Source organism: Eleutherodactylus coqui, chromosome 12, assembly GCF_035609145.1.
Source record: "Eleutherodactylus coqui strain aEleCoq1 chromosome 12, aEleCoq1.hap1, whole genome shotgun sequence".
Taxonomy (NCBI): domain Eukaryota; kingdom Metazoa; phylum Chordata; class Amphibia; order Anura; family Eleutherodactylidae; genus Eleutherodactylus; species Eleutherodactylus coqui.
Genome location: NC_089848.1, coordinates 31602342 through 31624701, shown reverse-complemented (window position 1 = coordinate 31624701; position 22360 = coordinate 31602342). Strand labels below are relative to the sequence as shown.

The window sequence follows — 22360 nt, the reverse complement described above, 5'->3', positions numbered from 1 at the left end:
GCTTATGACTCACGGAAGCCTTCAGTATCACAACAAAAGGGATTTATAAAGCAACGAAACAAAATAGGGTGACGATGATTAGCAGGTCGCCAGTTCTAGCACTCATCTGCTAACTGCGGAATTCTTGTTGGTAATGATGCTCAGCCTGTAGTGCTTGATGAAGGTGCAGGGTGAAGACCATGCAGCCAACAGAGTTCATCAAAGGAAACATGTATCTATTCTGCCTGCCATGTGGAGGTGGATGGAGTTTCATGAGCCTTGGGTATGACAGGCCTAGGATGGAAAAGCACTACAATACAATAACATCTTTAGGTGTCGTTCACATAAGTGCAGGGATGAGGGGAATCCCTGAGGATTCCCTTAATACTGCGGGGACTAACAGGAATTTACAGCGGGACATTTAAAATATTACTCTGCATGGTATTCCTCCAGCCCCATTGCTGGGCAATTCCCCAGCAGCAGAGGGTAGAAGGGGACTACCTCCACCTCTCTCCCCAAGGGATTTCCCTATAGCGGGGAGAGAGAGGGGGTGGGGTTACAGGGCTTCCCCGACGGCGTGGAAGGAGGGAGATGGAGCTAGAGGGATCCACCCTCTAGCCCTGCCCTCTCTATATTTACTATGGGGAATTTCTGTGAGAAGCCCTATAGCCCCGCTCCCTCTCTCTAGCCCCCCCCCCCCACACTCTGCACTAGAGGGATATTCCTCGGGAATCCCCAGAGTAGGGAGAAAGAGATCGGGGCTATGGGTTAATCCCCCATAGCAGGGAGAGAGAGCGAAGCTATGGGAGATTAACCCATAGCAGGGAGAGACAGAGCGGGGCTATGGGTTAATTCTCTATAGCCCCACTCTCTCTCTCTACATGCTATGGGGGATTAACCCATAGCCCCAGTTGTAGTATCTGCTCTCTTGTCCTGGAGCAGCTGCCCGCTAACGCGATTTTTAGCACAGTATAGACACAATTTTTTTGTGCACTCTTGTGAACGAGGCCTTAATGAAATGTGCTAGGGATGACTTTGAGGCCATTCTCCCGTTATTAAGCCCTAGAAACTAAAGAAAGAGAGCATCCAATTTTCTGAAGCTTTGGAATCTTTCTAGATATATTAGTTCTGTCCTTTTAATATTCAGAGGATAGATCCTACTTTATTATTCTCCTTCCGGCTGAGTTTAGAAACTTAGAAGAAAATCCCTTGATCTACGTTATCTGATGAACCAAATTTGGGCAGGAATCCTGGGGCCAAACAGAGAATTAAACCTTCTTGACACATTTTACCACTCACTTTGCCAAATTGACAGATACCAAGAACATAATATACAAAAAGAGGCGAGCGTGCACTCAGGGCATCCGATGCAAAACAGGAATTAGTTGTACAACTCCAGGTGAAGACGAGAGGAGTCTGAGCCTTTTATGTGATTTGGATTCTGTGCTTCTCTTGATATTGATGACACAGCAGCGGGTATATGCAAACATAACGATTGGGATTAATGTTGCTTGGTTACACTGTAGCTGTACTGGTTATATAAAGCAAAGATCATAAACCAAGACAACCATAACAAATTAAAGAGAAACCCTTATTAAAAGAAAAATGTATAAAAAGTAAATAAGAACCTTCTTACATATAACACAAAATTTATTACAGAATTGTACCTTGTCCATCAATTACATGTTGTGTGCACCGTTATCAAATGCATACTGTTATTTTATAATAGTGTAGTAGTTATTGATCAGCAGTCCGAACATCAGATGTATTCTGGCCTGGATACCACCTGCATTTCTACTCCTTCAGTCTTATCTCTCAGGGTGCCAGCAAGTCTTCCTGAACTTCGATCCCTATCAAAAGGAACATTACATGCATATTAATAAAATGGAGAAAGTTAGTCAGGTGGTTTATGTTCACCAATATGTTTTTACCAGAAATACAGAAGCAAATATTCAAAAACTGCTCAATACAGAACAAATAATGAACTTGCCTTGAGTAGAATGAATGTTTCCAAACACAGATGATAAAGGCAGTGTGGGAACGCCTTCCTCCCCTCTAAATGATTTACAGAACTTTGCATTTGGATCCAAAGGTCATATCACAGTAAGGGCTCCTTCATACCGGGAATGCGATTTTTGGCTGCACGCTTCACGGCCACAACGCGGCCGAAAATCACATGAATGGGGGGCAGTCATGACCAAGACGCGGCTGCGTCTCCTGTTTAAACGCCTGTTTAGATGGGCTGGATGCAGCGTATATACGCCGCAGCCCCAAATACCATCGGGTGGGGGAAAAGAGTTTAGCTCTGCTAAACTACCTCCCCCTCTCCGCCCCTTACCAGCTGCCAGCAAAGGGAGGGGGCGGGACAGGTGGGAGCTAGTATGTTAAACTCCCGCCCCCTCCATTTGCTGGCAAGGAGCGGAGAGGGGGAAGGAAGGGGGAGGTAGTTTAGCACAGCCGCTGCTAAACTCCCACCTCACTTTTCTGGCAGCTCCCATAGGAGTCTGTGGGATCACCTGACGTATTCCGGCCAAAAGAAAATTTTTACATCCCCTGATCCAATGCATCAGATGGTCACGATTTTCGGCCGGCGTTTTATCGCAGCAACATCGCTGCAATAAAACACCCGTATGCATAAAGCCTCTGAGTCCTTCACACTAGCAAATGTGTTTATACATTCATCCGTATGCATGAATGAATTTTTACCACAATTGACTCCAGATCGTAATTGGCAAATTTGAAGTCATTCACACGGGGCGCTGCTGCGTGAATGTAAAAAAACACGCTGAAGCGATGGCGAGCAGTGATCGGAATAAAATGGTCGGAATGACAATTAATGCCTACTTAGGGCAGCTTGTATTCTTTTCCCAGTGTTGTATGCAGGGTAACTCTCTCCCCTCCCTTTTTTCCAGCTGCCATAGAAGTCTATGGGAGCTCGCTGCGTAACACGACAAAAGGAAGGGCAAGACCTATCCTTCCACGCATCGTATAAAAAAGATGGCTGAAAAAGATCGAGTTGGTGCAGAAAAAACACGTTTGCGTTAATGAAGCCATTGAAATCCAAGGCATCGCATGGTCACGCTTTATGTGCGACCTTTTTATGTGCGGAAATACCTATATAAATACGAGCGTCTATATAAGCCTTAAAAGTGTGTTCACACGTGTGGTCTGCTGCAGATATTCTGTATTGGAACATCTGCAGCATGACTGCACCAAATGATGCACATTTTTCAATGGATTTTAATAGGAATTTGTAATACATTTCATTTCAAGAGTTGAAATCCGCTGCGAAAATCAACAGAAGAAAATGGGAAGTTGATTTGCGAGCGTATCAGTGCATAGTACTGTACTTTTTGTGCACGCAAGGCCTGTTCACATGCGCACAATACCCCTCAGACCTGATTTAAAAGGCCATTTAGCCTTATGAAGTTCAGATGTGCTTTTTTCCATGGAATTGCGCAGTGTATTGCGCATTTGCGCACGCAGTGAGTGTACATTTGCGCACTTCCTATAGGCTTCTATGGTGCCCTCGGGGAACAAAGGTGCAGGAAAATAGAGTAGGACCTATTTTTTTTGCATGTGCAAAATGGATTCTATTTCCAGCGTATTGCACAAGTATATATTGCGTGCACAAAAGCCTGCGCAAATATGTCTGTCTGAAGCTGCCCTTAAACTGAGAGGCAATAGGATTTTATAAGAATACTGGACAGATAAGAGCAGCCTGCATCATTTGTGTGTTCTGCTGTATCCTGTTGTAGGGCTTCTTCACACAAGCATGATTTAGGCCTATTATGCGTCCGTGGTGCGGAGTTTGAGTAGCCCAAGAAAAAAAAACGTTTATGGACTACCCCCACCTAAGGACTTTGTTACAAAACCCAGGACCCCCCCCCCCAGGAGGTGGAATCTAGAAAAAGAGAGGAACCACTAGACCTCTGAGCTCAGAACGCCTTCAGCCAGCGAACTGCCAGGATGTTTGCCCCACGCAGAGAGCTGAGGCCACGCCCAGTCCAAGATGCACTGACTAGATTTCCCACAAGGCGTCCTCAATACTACTGGGAAGAGAATCCACAGCTTCTACCCCTGATACCTTTTTTTGCAATGCTATAGTTCAATCATTGTGCAGGAGGGAGTAGAAAATATTCATATTAGTAAGGTAAAATTGCTTCGTTAACTAGAAAAGCTCCTAAATTGAATGAGCCCGCGCAAATAGCGTGAGGGATCTATGTGTACGACTGGAGGTTCTTTGTTCCCATTGTCGAGTCTTTGTGCCAGTGTCTGTCCACCGTCCTAGTCTGTCTCAGTGGGCAGGGCATCTTTTTCACTTTATCCCTTAGTTCTGAACAGGGGGGGATTTACTTAAGCTATCACCTGTCACGGAGGGTTTTCCTTTTTCAGAGAAAGTGATGGTCATCGCACTTGTCTGTTGTCTTTCCTGCCAGTTGCCCTTCTCTATTTTGTAGTATTGCATCAGTGTTGTATTCTCTCTTTCAGAGGAAGTGATGTGCATTCAACTTGCCTTATAACTTTTGTCTTTGTGTAGAAGAGTCATGTACGTGCCCCATAGCTATGCTAGTGTATCCTAAATTCAGTTCAACCTAGCAGAGGTTCTCTCATGGTTTTGACCAAAACCATTTCATACACGCTGTCGTAATAAAATGCCTTACTCAGAAAGGGACATTCTTAAGATGGTCTCAGAACACTGTGTAGTGTTCCTAGAGGTGAGCTGGAGTAGTACACTGAGATATCCCATCTCCAGATATTACACTCTGTTTTAGAGGCGCAGGGATCGGCTTATTTTAAGTAGGAGGAAACTGTAGTGGCCTGAAGTCTATATATCTGGCCCCTCCATAATTGTCATACATGTCATGTCTTTAATCTGGATGCACTGTGCAAAGTGTATACTCAGGACTCCTTCACATGAGCCATTTTGCATGTAGAAAATCACTTTAGAAAACCGCATTTGTTAGCCATTAAAAGCTCTCATATCTTCAAGATCATTTTTTTTCTCTTACTGAGAACAATCACATTCTGCTCTACTGGCTAACACGGTACTTAATGTTTTTCTTCTTTCAATAATACTAAAAGCACATTGCTACTCATTATGTATGAAGTGCTAATGTGGACCACAAGTTGAGAGTATTAGGTGAAGGGGGGAGACCTCTAGTGATGCAACACTACGATCCGCTGACTGATCAGCTGACAAGACCGCTGCTCAGAGGAGGGGATGCTTGGCAGACAGACAGGGCATTTTTGCTCCAAATTTCAAATTAAGCAGACTACAAATATGGAGCTGAGTGTGGGGAACTAATCACAGGGCTTGAGAAAGAGGGACCCTGTTGATACCCCCAAAACGCATTTCCAGGTGGCAGTCTGTTCATCTGCATAGCTACACTTTATACTTTTGTTTGTACCTGAACGTTTCAATAAACAACTGTGGATACGCTTATTTCCACGTTGAATTGATGCGCGCATCTAACTACTGATTGATGGAACTCGCGCAGCATGTGAGATAGATTTTTCTAACCTCTCCCCCCCCCCCCCAACTTGGTGAAGTACGTCCATTTTTATTCCTATTGATATACATCACTGTTCATTCCCCGAAGTGCTGTCAAACACATGTTTTTCTCTGATTCTTGTGTTTAATTATTAAAATGTTTTGTACTATATTAGTTAGTAGAACAGAATGTTATAAGTATAAGATATTATAGTCCTTTTTAAGGCACCAAAGTGTTACAGTTTTTTACTACTAAACAAGGAAGGGTACAATAATACCTGGATAAGCGGCAATGTCTGTTGCTGAACACGCAGTAAATGATTGGGTTGACAGCGCTGTTTAAAACTGGCAAGTTCTGAATGATTACTGATGCATAGATGCGTTCTTTGGTCATCGGTAGTAGTTCATAATTGTCCAAAATGTCAAAAAGAAAGTATGGACTCCAACATAATATGAATGCTGCGGAGTAAAAGACACTGTATTAGCATTGATGCAAAATAGTATCATTAGAATGTATCATATGTAATTCTTGATGAAGCAAAAATTAAAAGAGGTTATTGAATTACGATTTCACTTTTTAAAAAATGTTGTTGCTGCGGGCCAGACAGAGGAGGGGGCACCGAAAATGATGGTAGTCACGGTGGCACGACTGCTCCTCTCTGATGAAAAAATGTAGCCTGGCTCAGCACTACACAGTGAAAAATGGCAGTTCTAATTTAGGGGCTACCCATGGAGTCGGGTAGGGTAAGGTGTTACTTTGTCGTGATGCCAGTCCATATAGAGGAAGCGATCCGTTCCGAACAAGAATAATAAATATTAAAAAATGGGAGAAATAAACAAAAATGGGGATAGACCCTCTCCCCCCCCCCCCCAGGAGCACGAGTGTGGTACCTCAGTGCAGTTGTTAGTTTGGTGGGAAGGAACTCTAGGAGTGGGTCGTAAAGTAAACCATAAACAGATTTATTCTCAAAGAGCAAAGGAGATTTCACATTAATTTGCTTCCAACAGTTTGCATTAGAGGACTTTGGAATAGACAATTACATTTGCAGACATTGATTATTTCTGAACTTTTCTCGGGGGATTGGTACAAGGGACTACATTTGTACACTTTGCTTTTCCTTCCAGCTTTTCCCCTGGCTGTGACTATTGCTTGCTGAATAAGTTTTCTTTCTTTCCTTATTTGTTTCTCCTTTTGCTTAGATCTCCTTTTTCTTTCCTTTATCTCCCTTTCCCTTAACTAAACAGTTCTTGCACGTGAGTACTCACACTTAAGCTGTTCCTCCTTCCCACTGCACTGTCTGCTCTGCAATCTTCTAGCAGAAGTTTCCTCTTTGTGTCTCCCCAGTCTCTCTCAGGCTTAGGCTCTGACTTAGACTGACTTAAGCGCCACCCACTCCTCCTTTTATACTGTCACTCTAGCCCAACCTGTAAAGAGATTCTATTTTACGAACCACAGGCCCTCTTTAATGCTAAGCCTGCCTAACCACTCCTCCAGCTGTTGCTAGGTGACCTGAACTTACTAAGGGACTGGAGAACATTGCCAGAACACATCATACAGTAAGACATGGAACAACACCATAAAAGCATGAAACTCCACATTAATAACACCCAATAATAAACATGATTTAACTCTCAGATAACTACAGCGCGCCGCTCTGATGTCGGCTCCGGCATCCCGGAGCTCGGCAGTCGGGGCTCTCCCGGCGGCGTGGGGCAGCCAGCGTACGGCAGCGTGGGCGTGTCCGCCCGTAGGGGGCCACCCGCTCTCCCCCACCTTCCATATGCAACAGTGGGGGAGTCGGCTCCTCCCACTCTCCGCCCATGGGCGGAGGCTTGAAGTTAAAAGGCTGGTAGTGACCTGAGCTCACTGCCAGTTATTGGTTCTGTTAGCCTCTAGTCAGGTCTGTCTCAGTCTGTTCTAGTTGCTAGTCAGTGTCCTTCCAGTTTGCCTGTGAGCTCCATCTCCAGCCTTGCTCTGCCTTGTAAGTTCTGTTGGTCTGTTCCACCTGCCTTTTCTGTCAGCACTCTGTCCCCCGTTAGTTAGTTCCACCTAGGTAGTCGCCAGGTCCCTAGCCAGAGCAGGGACCGCCGCCCAGTTGTCCGCCTGGGGTTAGCCAGGGCCGAGGCAAGTAGGCAGGGACAGTGGGGTGCGGGAGGATCAGGGCACCCCACCTGGTGCTCGGGGGGCAGAGTGCCGTAACACATGCTCTGCTGGCACCACTTCCTCACATTTGTCATTGGTGAATAGTCAGATGGTACCTAAGCACTTAAGATAGTTGAAACTGCTGGGTTCAATGGACTTTACAGCTTCTTTAGATGGTCATATGCGCAACTACACTCCCCACTACGGAGCGTAGTGGCGCATGAACTTTTTTTTCTGGACCATTCAAACTCTGCGCTAGTGGGTGGAATGTTGAAATAAAAACCTGGAAGGTAGGTCCGGCCCTATCTTCTTACCCGTAGTAATAATGCGTGGGAGTCCCAATAGCGGAAACAAAAGCATTGAAATCAATAATTTAGCTTTGTCCCGTTATGCAGCCATCTGTTAAAGCCCTCAATGTGTAGAACCAGTATGACTACTGAACGTTTCTATTCTATGCAAACAGGCTTCCAGAAACATTTAAAAAATTTATATTAGAAAGTTTTAGAACAATTAGGAATCATTTTTATTCTCCAGAAATGTTATTTTGAAACCCTTTTTATTGTTGTCCCAACATGAAACAACTTTGTAATTTGTCTTCATTGAAAATGTCTTATCACTGTTGTGTCAGTTCGAGCTTGACTGCATTTGGTCTTCTTTGCCTCTGATGACTGTGTCAGCTGTTGGTGTACATCCGGGTCAATTAGGGAGGGTTTTTAGTTCCCTCCTGACCTGAGTTCTGTACTGGTCAATCTCAGTGCAGTCTCCTTCTGCTGTGGCCTGAGGACATCTCTGGATCTGGTTTCTGTGGTTCTTTCAGTGGCTCTTCAGATAAATTCAGAGATTTATTGCTGAGATTTAGTATTTGAGGGTTTGGTTTACTGTTATGGTGATTTTTCCTTTGTCATTTATCAGGGTTAGTGAGTGGCACAGGCACGAGGGTTGGAGCAGGGCTGGCCATCAACTGGTAGGCAGGGGTTGTCACCCTCTAGTTCCCCTTAGGGAAAGTTTCCCTCCTTTGTTTACTTTTTTCTCATACTGCAGGGGGTTCCTGGTAGTGTGAGCATTGCCAGAGAGAATATATTTTGGTTTGCAGTTATTGCACGCATGAAGCAGACATGACAATCTCTTTCTATCTACAGCCCTTATGCAGACCTATGTGTCTCCACCAGAACAGACCACAAAAAATGTTCAGAGTCTAATTCTGCAGTCATATTCTCTTTCATCTATCTCCTAGCTTATGCTAGCACACTGTGTATTAATTCAATACATTTTTTGATGGAGCCGTTAAGGGGCTTTAATCTGTCTTTGACAGCGCTGCATTAAGAGACTGATGTGAGCTTCCCATGCAGGTTGGGATGTAGGTGTTTTGCTGTCGGATGACAGCCAGGCACTTGCTCTAACACCCAGGACCAAAGAAACCTCGGATCCCTAAAAAAGTTATGGCTGCAGAAAATAATTTTATTTTTTATTAGAGAGATTTTATTTTTTAAAAGTGTAGAAAAAAAGCCATAGAAATGTAGTATCATTGTAATCATACTGGCCCATATAATAAAATTATCATGTCATTTTTGAGGCAATTCCCAAGGATTAGATGCGACTGCAGCACTCACCAGAGTCATAAAGGGATATTACTCCGGTTTCCCCAAGAGGTTATCTTATTATGGGGATGTGGAGAAAAAGTTGCAAGAGCCCGGTATGGTCTGGATCCACGACCAGAAATAGCTGAAGGAACAAAGTGACCAGGCAGCAGCTGATGGGTTTTTTTGCAAATTTAAGAAATAACTTTTATTCCTCCATGAGAGTAAGACAGGCGACGTTTCGGTTTCCACGGAAACCTTTCTCAAGCCCAAATTTCTTAAATTTGCAAAAAAAAACCATCAACTGCTGCCTGGTCACTTTGTTCCGTCATTTTTGAGGCAGGCTTATGGCTCATTCACACGAGCATATGTGTTCAATGTTGCGAGTACACTGCAGCGTTGTATGCATCGCAGCCCATACATTTTGCCGGTAGAGAGCTGGCAGATCGTGTAGGGCTGCGATTGACACTGGGCATGCCTAGGATTCTGACATCACGGACATTCGTAGTGTGATTTTTTATTGAAACGCTGTTCTTTCGTAAAAAAAACCTGTGAATGGACAGCATTTCATACACAGCCCTTTAAGAACTGTGTATAATACACGGAGAAATAGAGCATGCTGCAATTTATTTCTCCTGCATATGATATGCAGTGCCCACTCTCAGGGCTCAGTCACACGGGCACATCCGGGCATCGATGCGCCCGTCTTCCTGCAGGATAAGACGGTCACACTGCAGGTACGGACGATTCTCCGCACCGCCGGCAGAAAGAACACATGACCGGCTCCATTGCCGGTCATATGTTCTTTCTTCCGGCGCTACGGAGAGTCGTCCGCACTGCAGGTGCGGCCGTCTTCTTCGTGCAGGAAGACGGGCGCATCGATGCCCGGATGTGCCCGTGTGACTGAGCCCTCAGGTGTAAATGGAAGAATGAAAGTCCATAGACTTGCATTGCCTCTATTCACCCCCTGTTAGCACAGGAGATACACATGCATAATACGTAGTGAAAATACGCTCGTGTAAGTGAGCCCTGTGAAATGAGACCTACCCAAATATGGCAGAAATGCCTTTTTTTCCATTTCACTTCACTTAGAATTTTTTTAGGTTTTCAGTACATTATATGGTGCATTAAATGGTATCATTAAAAAGTACAACTCGTCCCGCAATAAAGGAGCGCTTAGACATGAATGAATAAAAAAGTTATGATTTTATGAAAGTGAGGGAGGAAAAACCGAAAATGCAAAAAAAGGGCTGCGCCCTACATTGTTCAAGGATTTGCTACTGAAAGCCTGTTGACGTAATCTAAGAAAACTGATCAAAGAAAATGCACTTCTGTAATGTTCCAAAGTTTCTTAGAGAAATATGGAAAAAAAAAGACATTTAGGCCTCCTTCCCACGAGCGTGACGGGCTCCGCAGCGTAATATTACGCAGTGAAGCCCGTCACGGCGCCCCCCAGAGCCCCTATACTTACCTGCGGGAGATAGCGTGAAATCGCTTCCCCGCCCACCACCGCCGCGTCACCGCTCGTCACCGCCCACCGCCGCGCGTCACCAGCCATGTCACGTGCACGGCCGGCCGTGTCACGTGACGCGGCCGGACCGCGTCATTTGGCGTCATATGACGCTCGGCGGTGGGCGGGAAAGCGTTTTTTCACGCTATCTCCCGCTGGTTACAGCGGGAGATAGCGTGAATGGACGGCTTCCATTGACTGCAATGGAAGCCGTCAGTGCGTACAGCCCGTCCTCACCCGCAGAAAATAGAGCATGCTGCGGGTGAGGACGGGAGAAATCGCGGTGCGTAATTCCGCGGTGGAATTACGCATCGTGAGCATGGAGCTATTAGGTTCAATAGAACCTAATAGCTGCGTGCAACGCAGCGGATTTTCGCCGCGAATTACGCGGCGGAAATCCGTTCGTGGGAAGGAGGCCTTAGGCCTCCTTCCCACGAACGGATTTCCGCCGCGTAATTCGCGGCGAAAATCCGCTGCGTTGCACGCAGCTATTAGGTTCTATTGAACCTAATAGCTCCATGCTCACGATGCGTAATTCCACCGCGGAATTACGCACCGCGATTTCTCCCGTCCTCACCCGCAGCATGCTCTATTTTCTGCGGGTGAGGACGGGCTGTACGCACTGACGGCTTCCATTGAAGTCAATGGAAGCCGTCCATTCACGCTATCTCCCGCTGTAACCAGCGGGAGATAGCGTGAAAAAACGCTTTCCCGCCCACCGCCGAGCGTCATATGACGCCAAATGACGCGGCCCGGCCGCGTCACGTGACACGGCTGGTGACGCGAGAGCGGTGGGCGGTGACGAGCGGTGACGAGCGGTGACGCGGCGGTGGTGGGCGGGGAAGCGATTTCACGCTATCTCCCGCAGGTAAGTATAGGGGCTCTGGGGGGCGCCGTGACGGGCTTCACAGCGTAATATTACGCTGCGGAGCCCGTCACGCTCGTGGGAAGGAGGCCTTACTGTAATTGGTGCAACTCTGGGACAGCTTTACTTTCAGATGATTTTGTCATAAACATTAGATATGATGTTGTCTAAAAGCACATGCAGGGCTCAGTCACATGGGAGCATCGGCGCCCGTGTTACTGCAGGTAGAAGACGGCCGCACTTTAGGACAGACGTCTCTCTGCAGCGCTGGAAGAAAAAACATGTGACTGGCTTCATTGCCGGTCATGTGTTCTTTCTTCAGTGCTGCGGGGAGTCGTCCATCTTGAACTACAGCCGTCTTCTTCCTGCAGTGTGACTAAGCCAGCAGAGTGAAAGCCGAATATTGTACAAACAGGTCTCCTATTTAAGGGTGGCTTCACAGGAGAGTGTTTTTGTGCGTGCATACGCGCGCACAAAAACACGCTTCTATTAGAACCAATGCATTCCCTATGGTGTGTGCACATGTCCGTGCTTTACAGGTGTGCGCCTGTAAAGATAGGATATGCATGTACCATAGGGAATGCCCTCATTGTCTTCAATGGAATTCTTAATCCCTGCCGGGAATAAAGAATTCCCTACCACAGCTGTCACAGCTGTTATTCAATAGCGGAGAGCTGCCTCTGATTGGTCACAGTGCTCAGCCAATCAGAGGCAGCCTATTCATCAAGCGGGGATCTTAAATCCCTGCCTGCTGAATACTCCTCAGAGCAGTGCAGGAGAAGAGCTGGCTAGACGCGGCTGAGCCCCGGCAGCTGAAGAAAGGGGAGTATGTTTTTTTTAAATTTTTATCACCACTTGGATCCCCTACCGCAGCTGTCATCTGTGACAGCTGTGGTGGGGAATTCTTTATTCCCTGCAGAGATGCAGAGCTTCTTTCCTGCATCTGTCAGTTGTGGCAGGTGCAGCAGGAAATTCTTTTTCCTCGCGGGGATAAAGGAAACATCTGCCGCATGCGGCAGATGTGTTCTTCATCCCCGCGGGGAAATGGCAGCGGCGGACAGGTAAGTATTTTTCTTCTCTTACACTAAAATTCTTGTTTTTTAGGGAAGAGCTTATATGTAAAGCTCTTCCCTGAAAAACAATTCAGGGGTGCCGGCAGACCATTGTCTTCAATGAAACCTGCCGGCAGCAGCCGCAGCTCTATTGAAGGCAATGCACGGACCTTCATACACGCGTGTTTTTGCACATACATAGGTGCGCACCTATGTACACACAAAAACACGCTCGTGTGAAGCCACCCTATGACTGACAAATTATATCCTATTGACATCAACCAACAAAGGTTGACACTCGCTCACTGCTATCAATGGAAACACAAGCAGCTGGGAGACATACAGCATTTTGTTACGGGTTAAAAAAAAACATGGCTACTTTGTTCCAAAAACATTAGCACACCCGGTCATAGGTAGGGTGGTAACTGCACAATTATTATTACCAACATCAAAAAGAATAGTAAATATTATTTTTAGTAATGCTAATTATCAGTATTGGTAAATATGATAATGATGGTAATAATAATGTAAACAAGAATATTCTTTTATGTCTTTTTAAGGTAATTGTCGAATCACAGAAGATAAAAAGAACGGCTACTTAGTTTTTCAAACCACAAGAATAACTACTGTGCTACAACATTAAATTCTTCTGAAAGTAAAATGTATAATTAGATAAAAGGACATTTAATGTTTTAAAATGTACTGTAGTCAACAAAGGCAAAGCAAACAAGAAAAAAGTGCGAAGGCAGAAAAAATCATGAAAACTATTTATTTTTGTACTTTCTTACTAATATAATGCATAGCAATGAGATGGGAAATAATATTACGTATTCAGATAGATAATGGGCAAAGAGTCACTGCACTTGGCACTCTATCCTCACTTTTTTCATACCTGCCTGTGTGAGGTGGACAGTCCCCACCATTCACTCCCAATGGGTGACGATGGACTGTTGATCAAGTCCAACATCACCTATTCAGAGTGAGCGATGCGGATCACCTACTTGACACATTGAGAACACCTAGAGCCAGATCTGAGAAAACTCCATCTGGGCGAAGGAAGACGAGCATGGAAAAAGAAATGGGGAGAGAGCCAGAAGAGCTGCAACTGCAGAACCATGCATCCAGCCTGCTGACGTTATCCATTGACAGCTTCTCTAGAGCAGGGGTCCCCAACTCCAGTCCTCAGGGACCACCAACAGGTCATGTTTTCAGGATATCCTATGGCAAGAACACCTGTGGCAATGTCTGAGGCATCTGCAATAATTAGATCACCTGTGCAACACTGAGGAAATCCTGAAAACATGACCTGTTGGCGGTCCCTGAGGACTGAAGTTGGGGAACACTGCTCTAGAGCATAGAGATTCGATGATCAGTTTTAATTTTTAAAAAACTTCAGATTAGCTTCTTGGGCTAGTTCTATCTTTACAAGGCTGAGGTCTGTAACATTCTAGTTAAACTGACAGCCCGTTCTATACTTTAGGACAAGGGAGTGCAATTTTTTGAACAATATTGGTCATAAATATGAAGCTCATGGCATGAGCGGAGACATGCACCTAGCCGAAAGGGTAAAAGATGTAGCTTACTGCCTCACCCAAATATCCCACTTCAAAGTAGAGTAGTTGGTTGGCACACTCCAGCTATTCACCATCTAGGGTAAATGGCTGACCACTCCGCCCCCCACCGCTACACTACTGTGTATTTATTGTGTACTCATTTATTTATTTTATAATAGTTACTAATTTGCTATTTAAACCATATAAAAAAGGTGCAAACTTTTTGGTGCAAAAAGATGGGGGTGCAGGATGAATGCACATTTTCGTTCTAGAGTATATGTTTCTGTAGGTTTCAGAGAAGTTGGTTTGACCTTTAACCCCTTCCTGCTGCGGCCTGTTTTTGTTTTTTCCTTTTTTTGCTTTCCTGCCCACTTTCAAAAAAGTCTTAAGTCTTTTCTTTTTCCAGCTACACAGTTACATGAGGGCTTGTTTTTTTGTGGCAAAAGTGGTGTTTTTATCGGTATACCATATTTGACATACCATATAATGTACTGCAAAACGTAAAAGATTTCTAAGAAAAATGCAAAAAATGCAACTTTGCAATTGTTGGCACGCATTTGCTTTTATAACGCGTTATCTTTATTTTGTGCGTTAGAATGATTATGACAATACCAAATTTATATAGCTTTTTTTATATAGCAGTAAGACTTTAACCCCTTCAGGACGCGGCTCTTTTTTTTTCATTTTCAGAGTTGTATTTCTGAATTGTACTATTTAATGTACATTTGCTGTAACTGAGCCTCTAGATCGTGTAAACTCGTAGGCTATCAAAGTTGGCATCGCAGATGGTCTCATACATGTTCTATTGGTGAAAAATCTGGCGACAGAGTAGCCCACGTTAGTGTGGCAATGTTGTGGGGCTTCCTGTGACCGGCTTGTGTGTACAGCGAAGCATTAAACTGCTGGAAAATGCCTCTTGGAAGCCACCATGAGAGGAACACACGTGGCTGCAGGATGTCCTGAACATTTCACTGAGCTGTTATTGGCCCTTATACCACTACTAGGGGTGACTGACTGTTGTGTGCGATGCCCCCCCCCCCAGACCATCACACCAGCAGGGGGCAGTGTGCCGCTCCACAGCAAAGAAAGAATTGAGGCGCTAACTCCTAGGTGTCCAGACACGAACACGGCTGTCGTCAGTGGCCAAATAACCCTGGATTTGTGGCTGATAACTACCCAGATCCACTCTGCAGCAGTTCAGTTTTGTCACTCATGACACCACTGCAAATGGAGGTGACAGTGGGTGTCACGGGCCGTACATGTAATGACCGCAGTGAGACCAAATGTCCTTCAGCTAAGTGCCTTGAAATGGTTCCAGCAGACACATGGACATGTAACAATGGTGCCATCTGTCTCTGGATGGCGGACAGTGAAACAGTTGGAGCTGCTGGTGCTTGTTGGAAAATCAGGCAATCCTCACTTCTGGTGGTCTGTCAGGGATGTCCTGAGCCCGTTCACCTTGCGTGCATGCCCTCATGCATCCACTGATCCTAACACCTCCTAAGGCCTCATGTCCACGGGGAAAATCAGGCCCGCTGCGGATTCTCCATGGAGAATCCATAGCGGGTCCCTCCTGCCCCGCGGACATGAGGCATAAAAATAAGAATTAACTCACCTCTCGCCTGCTCCGGATCTCCTTTTCGCCGCGGCTTCATCTTCTCTCCGTCGCGGCCGGATCTTTTTTCTTCGGCCCGGTGGATGCGCAGGGCACGTCGGTTGCGTGCCCCGCGCATGCGCCGGCCCGAAGAGAACAGATCCGGCCGTGACGGAGAGATTATGGAGCCGCAGCGAATGGAAGATCCGGAGCAGGTGAGTAAATTCTGATATTGGTCTCCCGTGGATGCGGACGGCTTCCATAGGCTCTAATAGAAGCCTGCGGGAGCCGTCCCCACGGGAAACGCGCACGAAAATGGAGCATGGTCCAGATTTTTTCATGCTCCATTTTTAAAAAAATCTCTTTTATTGACCATCAGGGGGTATTTATCTACCCGCGGGTGGTCAATGCATCCCTACGGGATGCAGATCCGCGGGCAGGAGAAGAGTTAAAATCCGCTGCGGATTTTGAATTCTTCTTTTGCCCGTGGACATGAGGCCTAACAATCTAGTCTGAGCTGTCCCGGTGGTGGGCAATTCATTAATATGACCATCCAGCTTCTTGTATTTAAATAATGTGCCCCCTCTCAAATTCTGTTTATAGTGCAAAATCTCTTCAATTGCTCCGTAGAGGCGTCTAGTGGTCAACAAGCTTTTCATAAGTAGAAAAAGAGGTCCATTGCACACAAGTAGCCTCTGAGAGCCTTTTTATAGGCCAAGAGTGGAACCACTTTTAGGATCTCTGGTGGCAAGACCGTTCACCTAAGCACGTCACAACTCTAATTATTTGCATATCTGACTGAGATGAAACTGCAGGACGAGTTTGCAGAAAAACTCCTTTCCAGATGCTTGACTATTTTTTTACTTCCTGTACTCGGAGCACCAGAGAAGCACCTGGACAGGCCAAGTGCAGCTTCTGCAGAGTTTGTCCTTCTGTGATGTATGCATCATGGTAGCATCCATGCCATATCTGATATTCTGACGTAGCAGAGAAGTAGGGATGCCGACTTGAAGGTGTTATGCTTGTTAATAATCTTTAACATTTCATTTAAAAAAGCATCTACTCACCCAGAATGACTACAAGGCTATATTTTATCGCTTTCATCTTGGCTTTTGATATGAGTCCTCGCTGACTGTAACTGGTACAAAAATTCCCATCTAGGAAAAAGACAACTAAGTGTTACTAATCACGGAGGAGTTGACAGATTTACATTACATGAATAATTAACAATTCTTATGCAAGTCATCCACAAATAATAAAGATAACATAAATTGTCAGATCTGTGTCATGTAAACCTGGAAAATTGGGCCAAGATCCTGCGTGGTTTAATGCTGCGCTTCCAATGTTTTTCTATTTTTAAAAAGTAAATGACATTTTCACTTCGGTCGCCATATTCTGAGACCCGTAACTTTCTTTTTTTTGTTCGCTGATTGGGCTGTGTGAGGCGTGAGGGCTCGTTTTTTGCTGGGTGAGCTGTAGATTTTGTAACTACCATTTTGGGAAACATACGTTATTTTGATCACTTTTTATTCAAAATTTTTTGGAAGTCAGGACAGCGGAAAAAAAATTGCAATTCTGGCATTCTGTCTTTTTTCCATGGCCTTTATTGTGCAGGATAAATGTTGTGATATTTTATCTTTTTATTGGTTAAGGCTATTACATACATGGTGATACCAAATATGTAAATATGTAGGGTTTTCTATTTTGTTTATATTTTTTAGGGAAAATGGGAAAAGAGTTCTTTTTACTGTTAACAAAAATGTATTCAATTTTTTTTTTAACTTTCATTTAGTCCCCATCAGGGACTTGGACTTGCAATTTTTTTATTTATCATACTATATACTGTAATACACCAGTATTGCAGTATATGGCAATTTTTGATGTTGCCTATCAAGCCCTGCCTTGGGCAGAGCTTAATAGGCATCTATGCATGACAGCCCTGGGAGCTTCAGTAGGCTCTGGACAACTATGCACCCCTGATCACATTGCAGGAGATGCTGTTGGGGCGAGGGAAGTGGTCCCCTTCCCTGCTGGCTGATAAGATGAACAGTCAGCTTTGACTGTAAGATCTAAAGAGTTAGCTGCCAAGATGAGAGCTAATTCTGATTCTGGCAGCTATTGGCAGCTGGAAAATGTCAAAAACAACTGACAGCCACCAGGTATGAACCAAACTTGCCTCCCTAGCCTGCTTCATACACCTTTCACAACCACCCAGGATAAATTTACCAATTGGCCATCATGAAAGCGTTAAGTGGTAATTCCATTTGGATATGCCATTACCTCTGGGACCTGCACCCTTCGATAGAACATTAATCCACTGCATCTTTCCTGGCTCACTCCTGCTGTCACCAAGTTTCAGAAACACTAGTGCCGTGTGCTATGCTGTTTCCTAACTCCTTTTCACTTCTTTGGGAACTATGGAAACTGTGTATAACAGCCAGTTAAAGGGGTTGTCCCGCGAAAGCAAGTGGGGTTATACACTTCTGTATGGCCATATTAATGCACTTTGTAATATACATCGTGCATTAAATATGAGCCATACAGAAGTTATTCACTTACCCCCTCCCGATGCTGGCGTCCCCGTCTCCATAGCGATGTCCAAACTTGCCCTCTGGTCGCCGGAACAGTCGCGCTTGCGCAGAGAGGAATCCTCTTCTGGATGGTCCGGGCTCACGAGCTGCGTCCTGGCTCCTCCCCCATTCTCAGCGTCATCGCGTAGCTCCGCCCCATCACATGGTGCCGATCAGCCAATGAGGTGGCTGGAATCGGCAGTGGAGCGCAGACAGCAGAAGAACATCCACGGTGCACCATGGGAGAAGACCCGCGGTGCACTGTGGGAGAAGACCAGCGGCAGCCATCTTGGAAAGAAGATTTTTTAAAGTTGCTGAACGGGGATTCAGGTAAGGGAATTTTTTTTTTTTTTAATAACACCTGGCAGCAGTATTCCTTTACAGGTACTGGGGGACTGGGCAAAAAAAAAAATTTCTCTTTAGGCACGGGACAACCTCTTTAAGCTGTTTTCATAATCAAATCCACCAGTGGCCATCGTATATGGTCTGATATTCCCATCTCAGCCATGTTTGGATGAGATGGAAATACCCCTTCCAAATAAAACATTCAATGCACATTTGAGCTGCCTGCAGTCATCACAAGAGGGGTAAGTCCAAGATCAAAAGTAGCGGGAGCCTCTTGCCATAACAGTGGTGCTACACACATGTAAATACTACAAACTATTACATATGACAAAGAAGGCCATATAGTTCCCTCCGCTCTAAGTAACGAGGCTTAGTATGCCCCTGTTTTAACGGACGTCAAACTTTAATGCAATTCTTCTAGTTTTTTATTGTACTTGTAAAACAAAATTTCCGCAAACTGCGTTCGTATAAAGGTTTCCTGTTGCATTTAATATCATTGGATAATTGGATCTGCACTACTTCTGGTAAAACAGTGTTTCTCACTACAATTGATAGCAGTAATATTAGGAAGGAATCAATACCGCTAGTAAACAGATTCTTGGGTTGCTAAACAACAGATAATATCCAACTAATTTCATTGATTTCTTTGACTATGCCATAAAAGTGATGAGTGAAGGAGGTGCCGTGAATATCAGATTTCTGGATTTCAGCAAAGCCTTTGATACAGTTCCACATAAAGAGTTTATAGATACATTAACAATTTGACTCAATCCCTTGATAGTCCAGTGGATTCTCAGTTGGTTAAAGGGGTTGTCTCACGAAAGCAAGTGGGGTTCAGCACTTCTGTATGGCCATATTAATGCACTTTGTAATATACATCGTGCATTAAATATGAGCCATACAGAAGTTATTCACTTACCTGCTCCGTTGCTAGCGTCCCCGTTGCCATGGTGCCGTCTAACTTCGGTGTCTTCTTGCTTTTTTTAGACGCGCTTGCGCAGATGGATCTTCTCCCTTCGGCTGGTCTTGGAAGCATTGGCGTTTTGGCTCCGCCACCTTGTACGCGTCATCGCGTAGCTCCGCCCCATGAAGTGTGCCGGTTCCAGCCTCCTGATTGGCTGGAATCGGCACGTGACGGGGGCGGAGCTACGCGATGACGCGTACAAGGGGGCGGAGCCAAAACGCCAATGCTTCCAAGACCAGCCGAAGGGAGAAGATCCATCTGCGCAAGCGCGTCTAAAAAAGCAAGAAGACACCGAAGTTAGACGGAACCATGGCAACGGGGACGCTAGCAACGGAGCAGGTAAGTGAATAACTTCTGTATGGCTCATATTTAATGCACAATGTACATTACAAAGTGCATTAATATGGCCATACAGAAGTGTATAGACCCACTTGCTTTCGTGAGACAACCCCTTTAAAGTATAGATATCAGAGTGTTGTTAATGAAGTGTATTCCGAACACAGACTGGCTAAGAGTGGAGACCAGACGTTTCTGAGCCCTGGACCTTACTCTTTTGAGTATATTTGTAGGTGACGTACAGATGTATTCTTCAGTTTGAGAGTTGTGGCATGCCCTGTCATTATCATAGCACTTCTATGTTATTTGCACAGCCCAGAATTCAACAGACTACAAAGTGCTGCACAAAAGGTCTAAACAAATAGCTCAGATTCACCAAACATTTATTTAATGTTTAATACAGCTACCCTGTTTCCCTGAAAATAAGACATACCCTGATTTTCCTGAATTTTTGAAGATGCAAAATGATTTTTCAGGCTTTTTGAGGATGCTTAAAATAAAAGCCCTACTCCAAAATTAAGCCCTTCTAACAGTTAATTAAAAAAGTCAATTTAAATAGTGTCCAGGCAGCGATACATGTAAAAAAGTTAAATCTTTTTGAACAAAAATTAATATAAGACACTGTCTTATTTTCAGGGAAACACGGTATAAGAGAATGTTTGGTAGGTAAGGTTTGTCTGCATGCTGAGGACACAAAAGTGTGCAATTGGGTTAATATTTCTGGTGATGTATGTAACATGGAAGCCAATTTAGCATTACTAGATAAGTAGTCAAAAACAATAGAAACTGCAGTTCAATGTTTCCAAATGTAGGATAATGCATTTGGAGGGAAGGAATCTGAGTATCATATCAGCAGTTTGTTTTTAGTAAACACTTCAGAAGAAAAGGATTTAGGGGCTTTGATTTCTAACAACTTCAAGTCAACAGTACAGCCAGGTAGTAGGGAAAACAGGACAGATGTTCAGCTGCATAGCTGGAGGTACAACCAGTAGAAAGAGGGAGATTGTGATCCTGCTGTATAGAGCTCTGGTGGGAACTAGAGATGAGCGAATGTACTCGGTAAGGACAATTTCGCAATCGAGCACTGCAATTTTCGAGTACTTCACTACTCGGGTGAAAAGTACTCGGGGGCGCTGTGGGTGAGCGGGGGGTTGCAGAGGGGAGTGGGGGGGGGGGGAGAGGGGGAGAGGGAGAGAGAGCTCCCACCTGTTCCGCGCTGCTACCCCCCGCTCCACCATGCCACGCCCCGCCACCCAGGGCCCCCCGAATCTTTTCACCTGAGTAGTGAAGTATTCGAAAATCGCGGTGCTCGATTGCGAAATCGGCCTTACCGAGTACGTTCGCTCATCTCTAGTGGGAACACATCAGGAGTACTGTGATCAGTTCTGGTGACGTCATCTACAGAAAAACACTGATAAAACAGAAGAAGTCCAATAATGAGCTACAAAGTTGATTGAAGATCTTAACCAATACACTCAGGAAAGACTTAATTTGTATAGCCTGTAGGAAAGAAGTGAAGGGGAAGAATGATCGAAAATGTTAAATATGTTAACAATTTGAAGAAGGTTCATGGAGGAAGTATTTTATCTATATATATAAAATTGAATGTATGCGTGTGTGTCTGTCTGTGTGTCTGTCTGTCTGCGTGCGTGTCTGTCTGCGTGCGTGTCTGTCTGCGTGCGTGTCTGTCTGTGTGTCTGTCTGTCTGCGTGCGTGTCTGTCTGCGTGCGTGTCTGTCTGCGTGCGTGTCTGTCTGCGTGCGTGTCTGTCTGCCTGCGTGTCTGTCTGCCTGCGTGTCTGTCTGCCTGCGTGTCTGTCTGCCTGCGTGTCTGTCTGCATGTGTGTCTGTCTGTATGCGTGTCTGTCTGCCTGCGTGTCTGTCTGCATGTGTGTCTGTCTGTATGCGTGTCTGTCTGTATGCGTGTCTGTCTGTATGCGTGTCTGTTTGTCCTTTATGCGTCACTACACCATTCATCCGATCGCCATGAAACTTTGGGAAGTCGCTGAGTACACTCCTGGGAAGATTAAAGGCATAGTACAACTATCCTATGATAAATGTCGCACGTGCGAGCGTCGTCGACAGTTACGACCCCCCCCCCCCACGTAGATCATTCGATTTCCATCATTGCCACTAATTCTCTCACTTCCCGATGTCGTAGAAACATGAAATTTGGCACGAGCATTGATTATGTCATAAATAGGAAAAGCTAATGGGTCCCAACTCGATTATTCAATTCTAAGCGCAAAAGAATTAGCGTCCAACTTTTATGTACGGAATCTAATTTTCTCACTTCCCGATGTAATTTGGCACGAGCATTGATTTTATCATAAATAGGAAAAGTTAATAGGTCCCAACTCGATTATTAAATTCTAAGCGC

The 22360-nt window shown here is 45.0% G+C and overlaps 1 protein-coding gene across 1 annotated transcript in view; it reads right to left on the bottom strand.

The window, feature by feature from the left end:
* Positions 1-1651: 1651 nt before the first annotated feature.
* Positions 1652-22360, bottom strand: part of NPSR1 (neuropeptide S receptor 1) — a 283390-nt gene continuing 262681 nt past the window's right edge. Inside the window, exons 7-9 of the mRNA XM_066584499.1 lie at positions 16835-16924; positions 5752-5932; positions 1652-1829 (exon numbers count right to left, since the gene is read on the bottom strand). Coding sequence (XP_066440596.1) covers positions 1739-1829; positions 5752-5932; positions 16835-16924 — 362 coding nt within the window. The 3' untranslated portion in view covers positions 1652-1738. The remainder of the gene's footprint in view (positions 1830-5751; positions 5933-16834; positions 16925-22360) is intronic.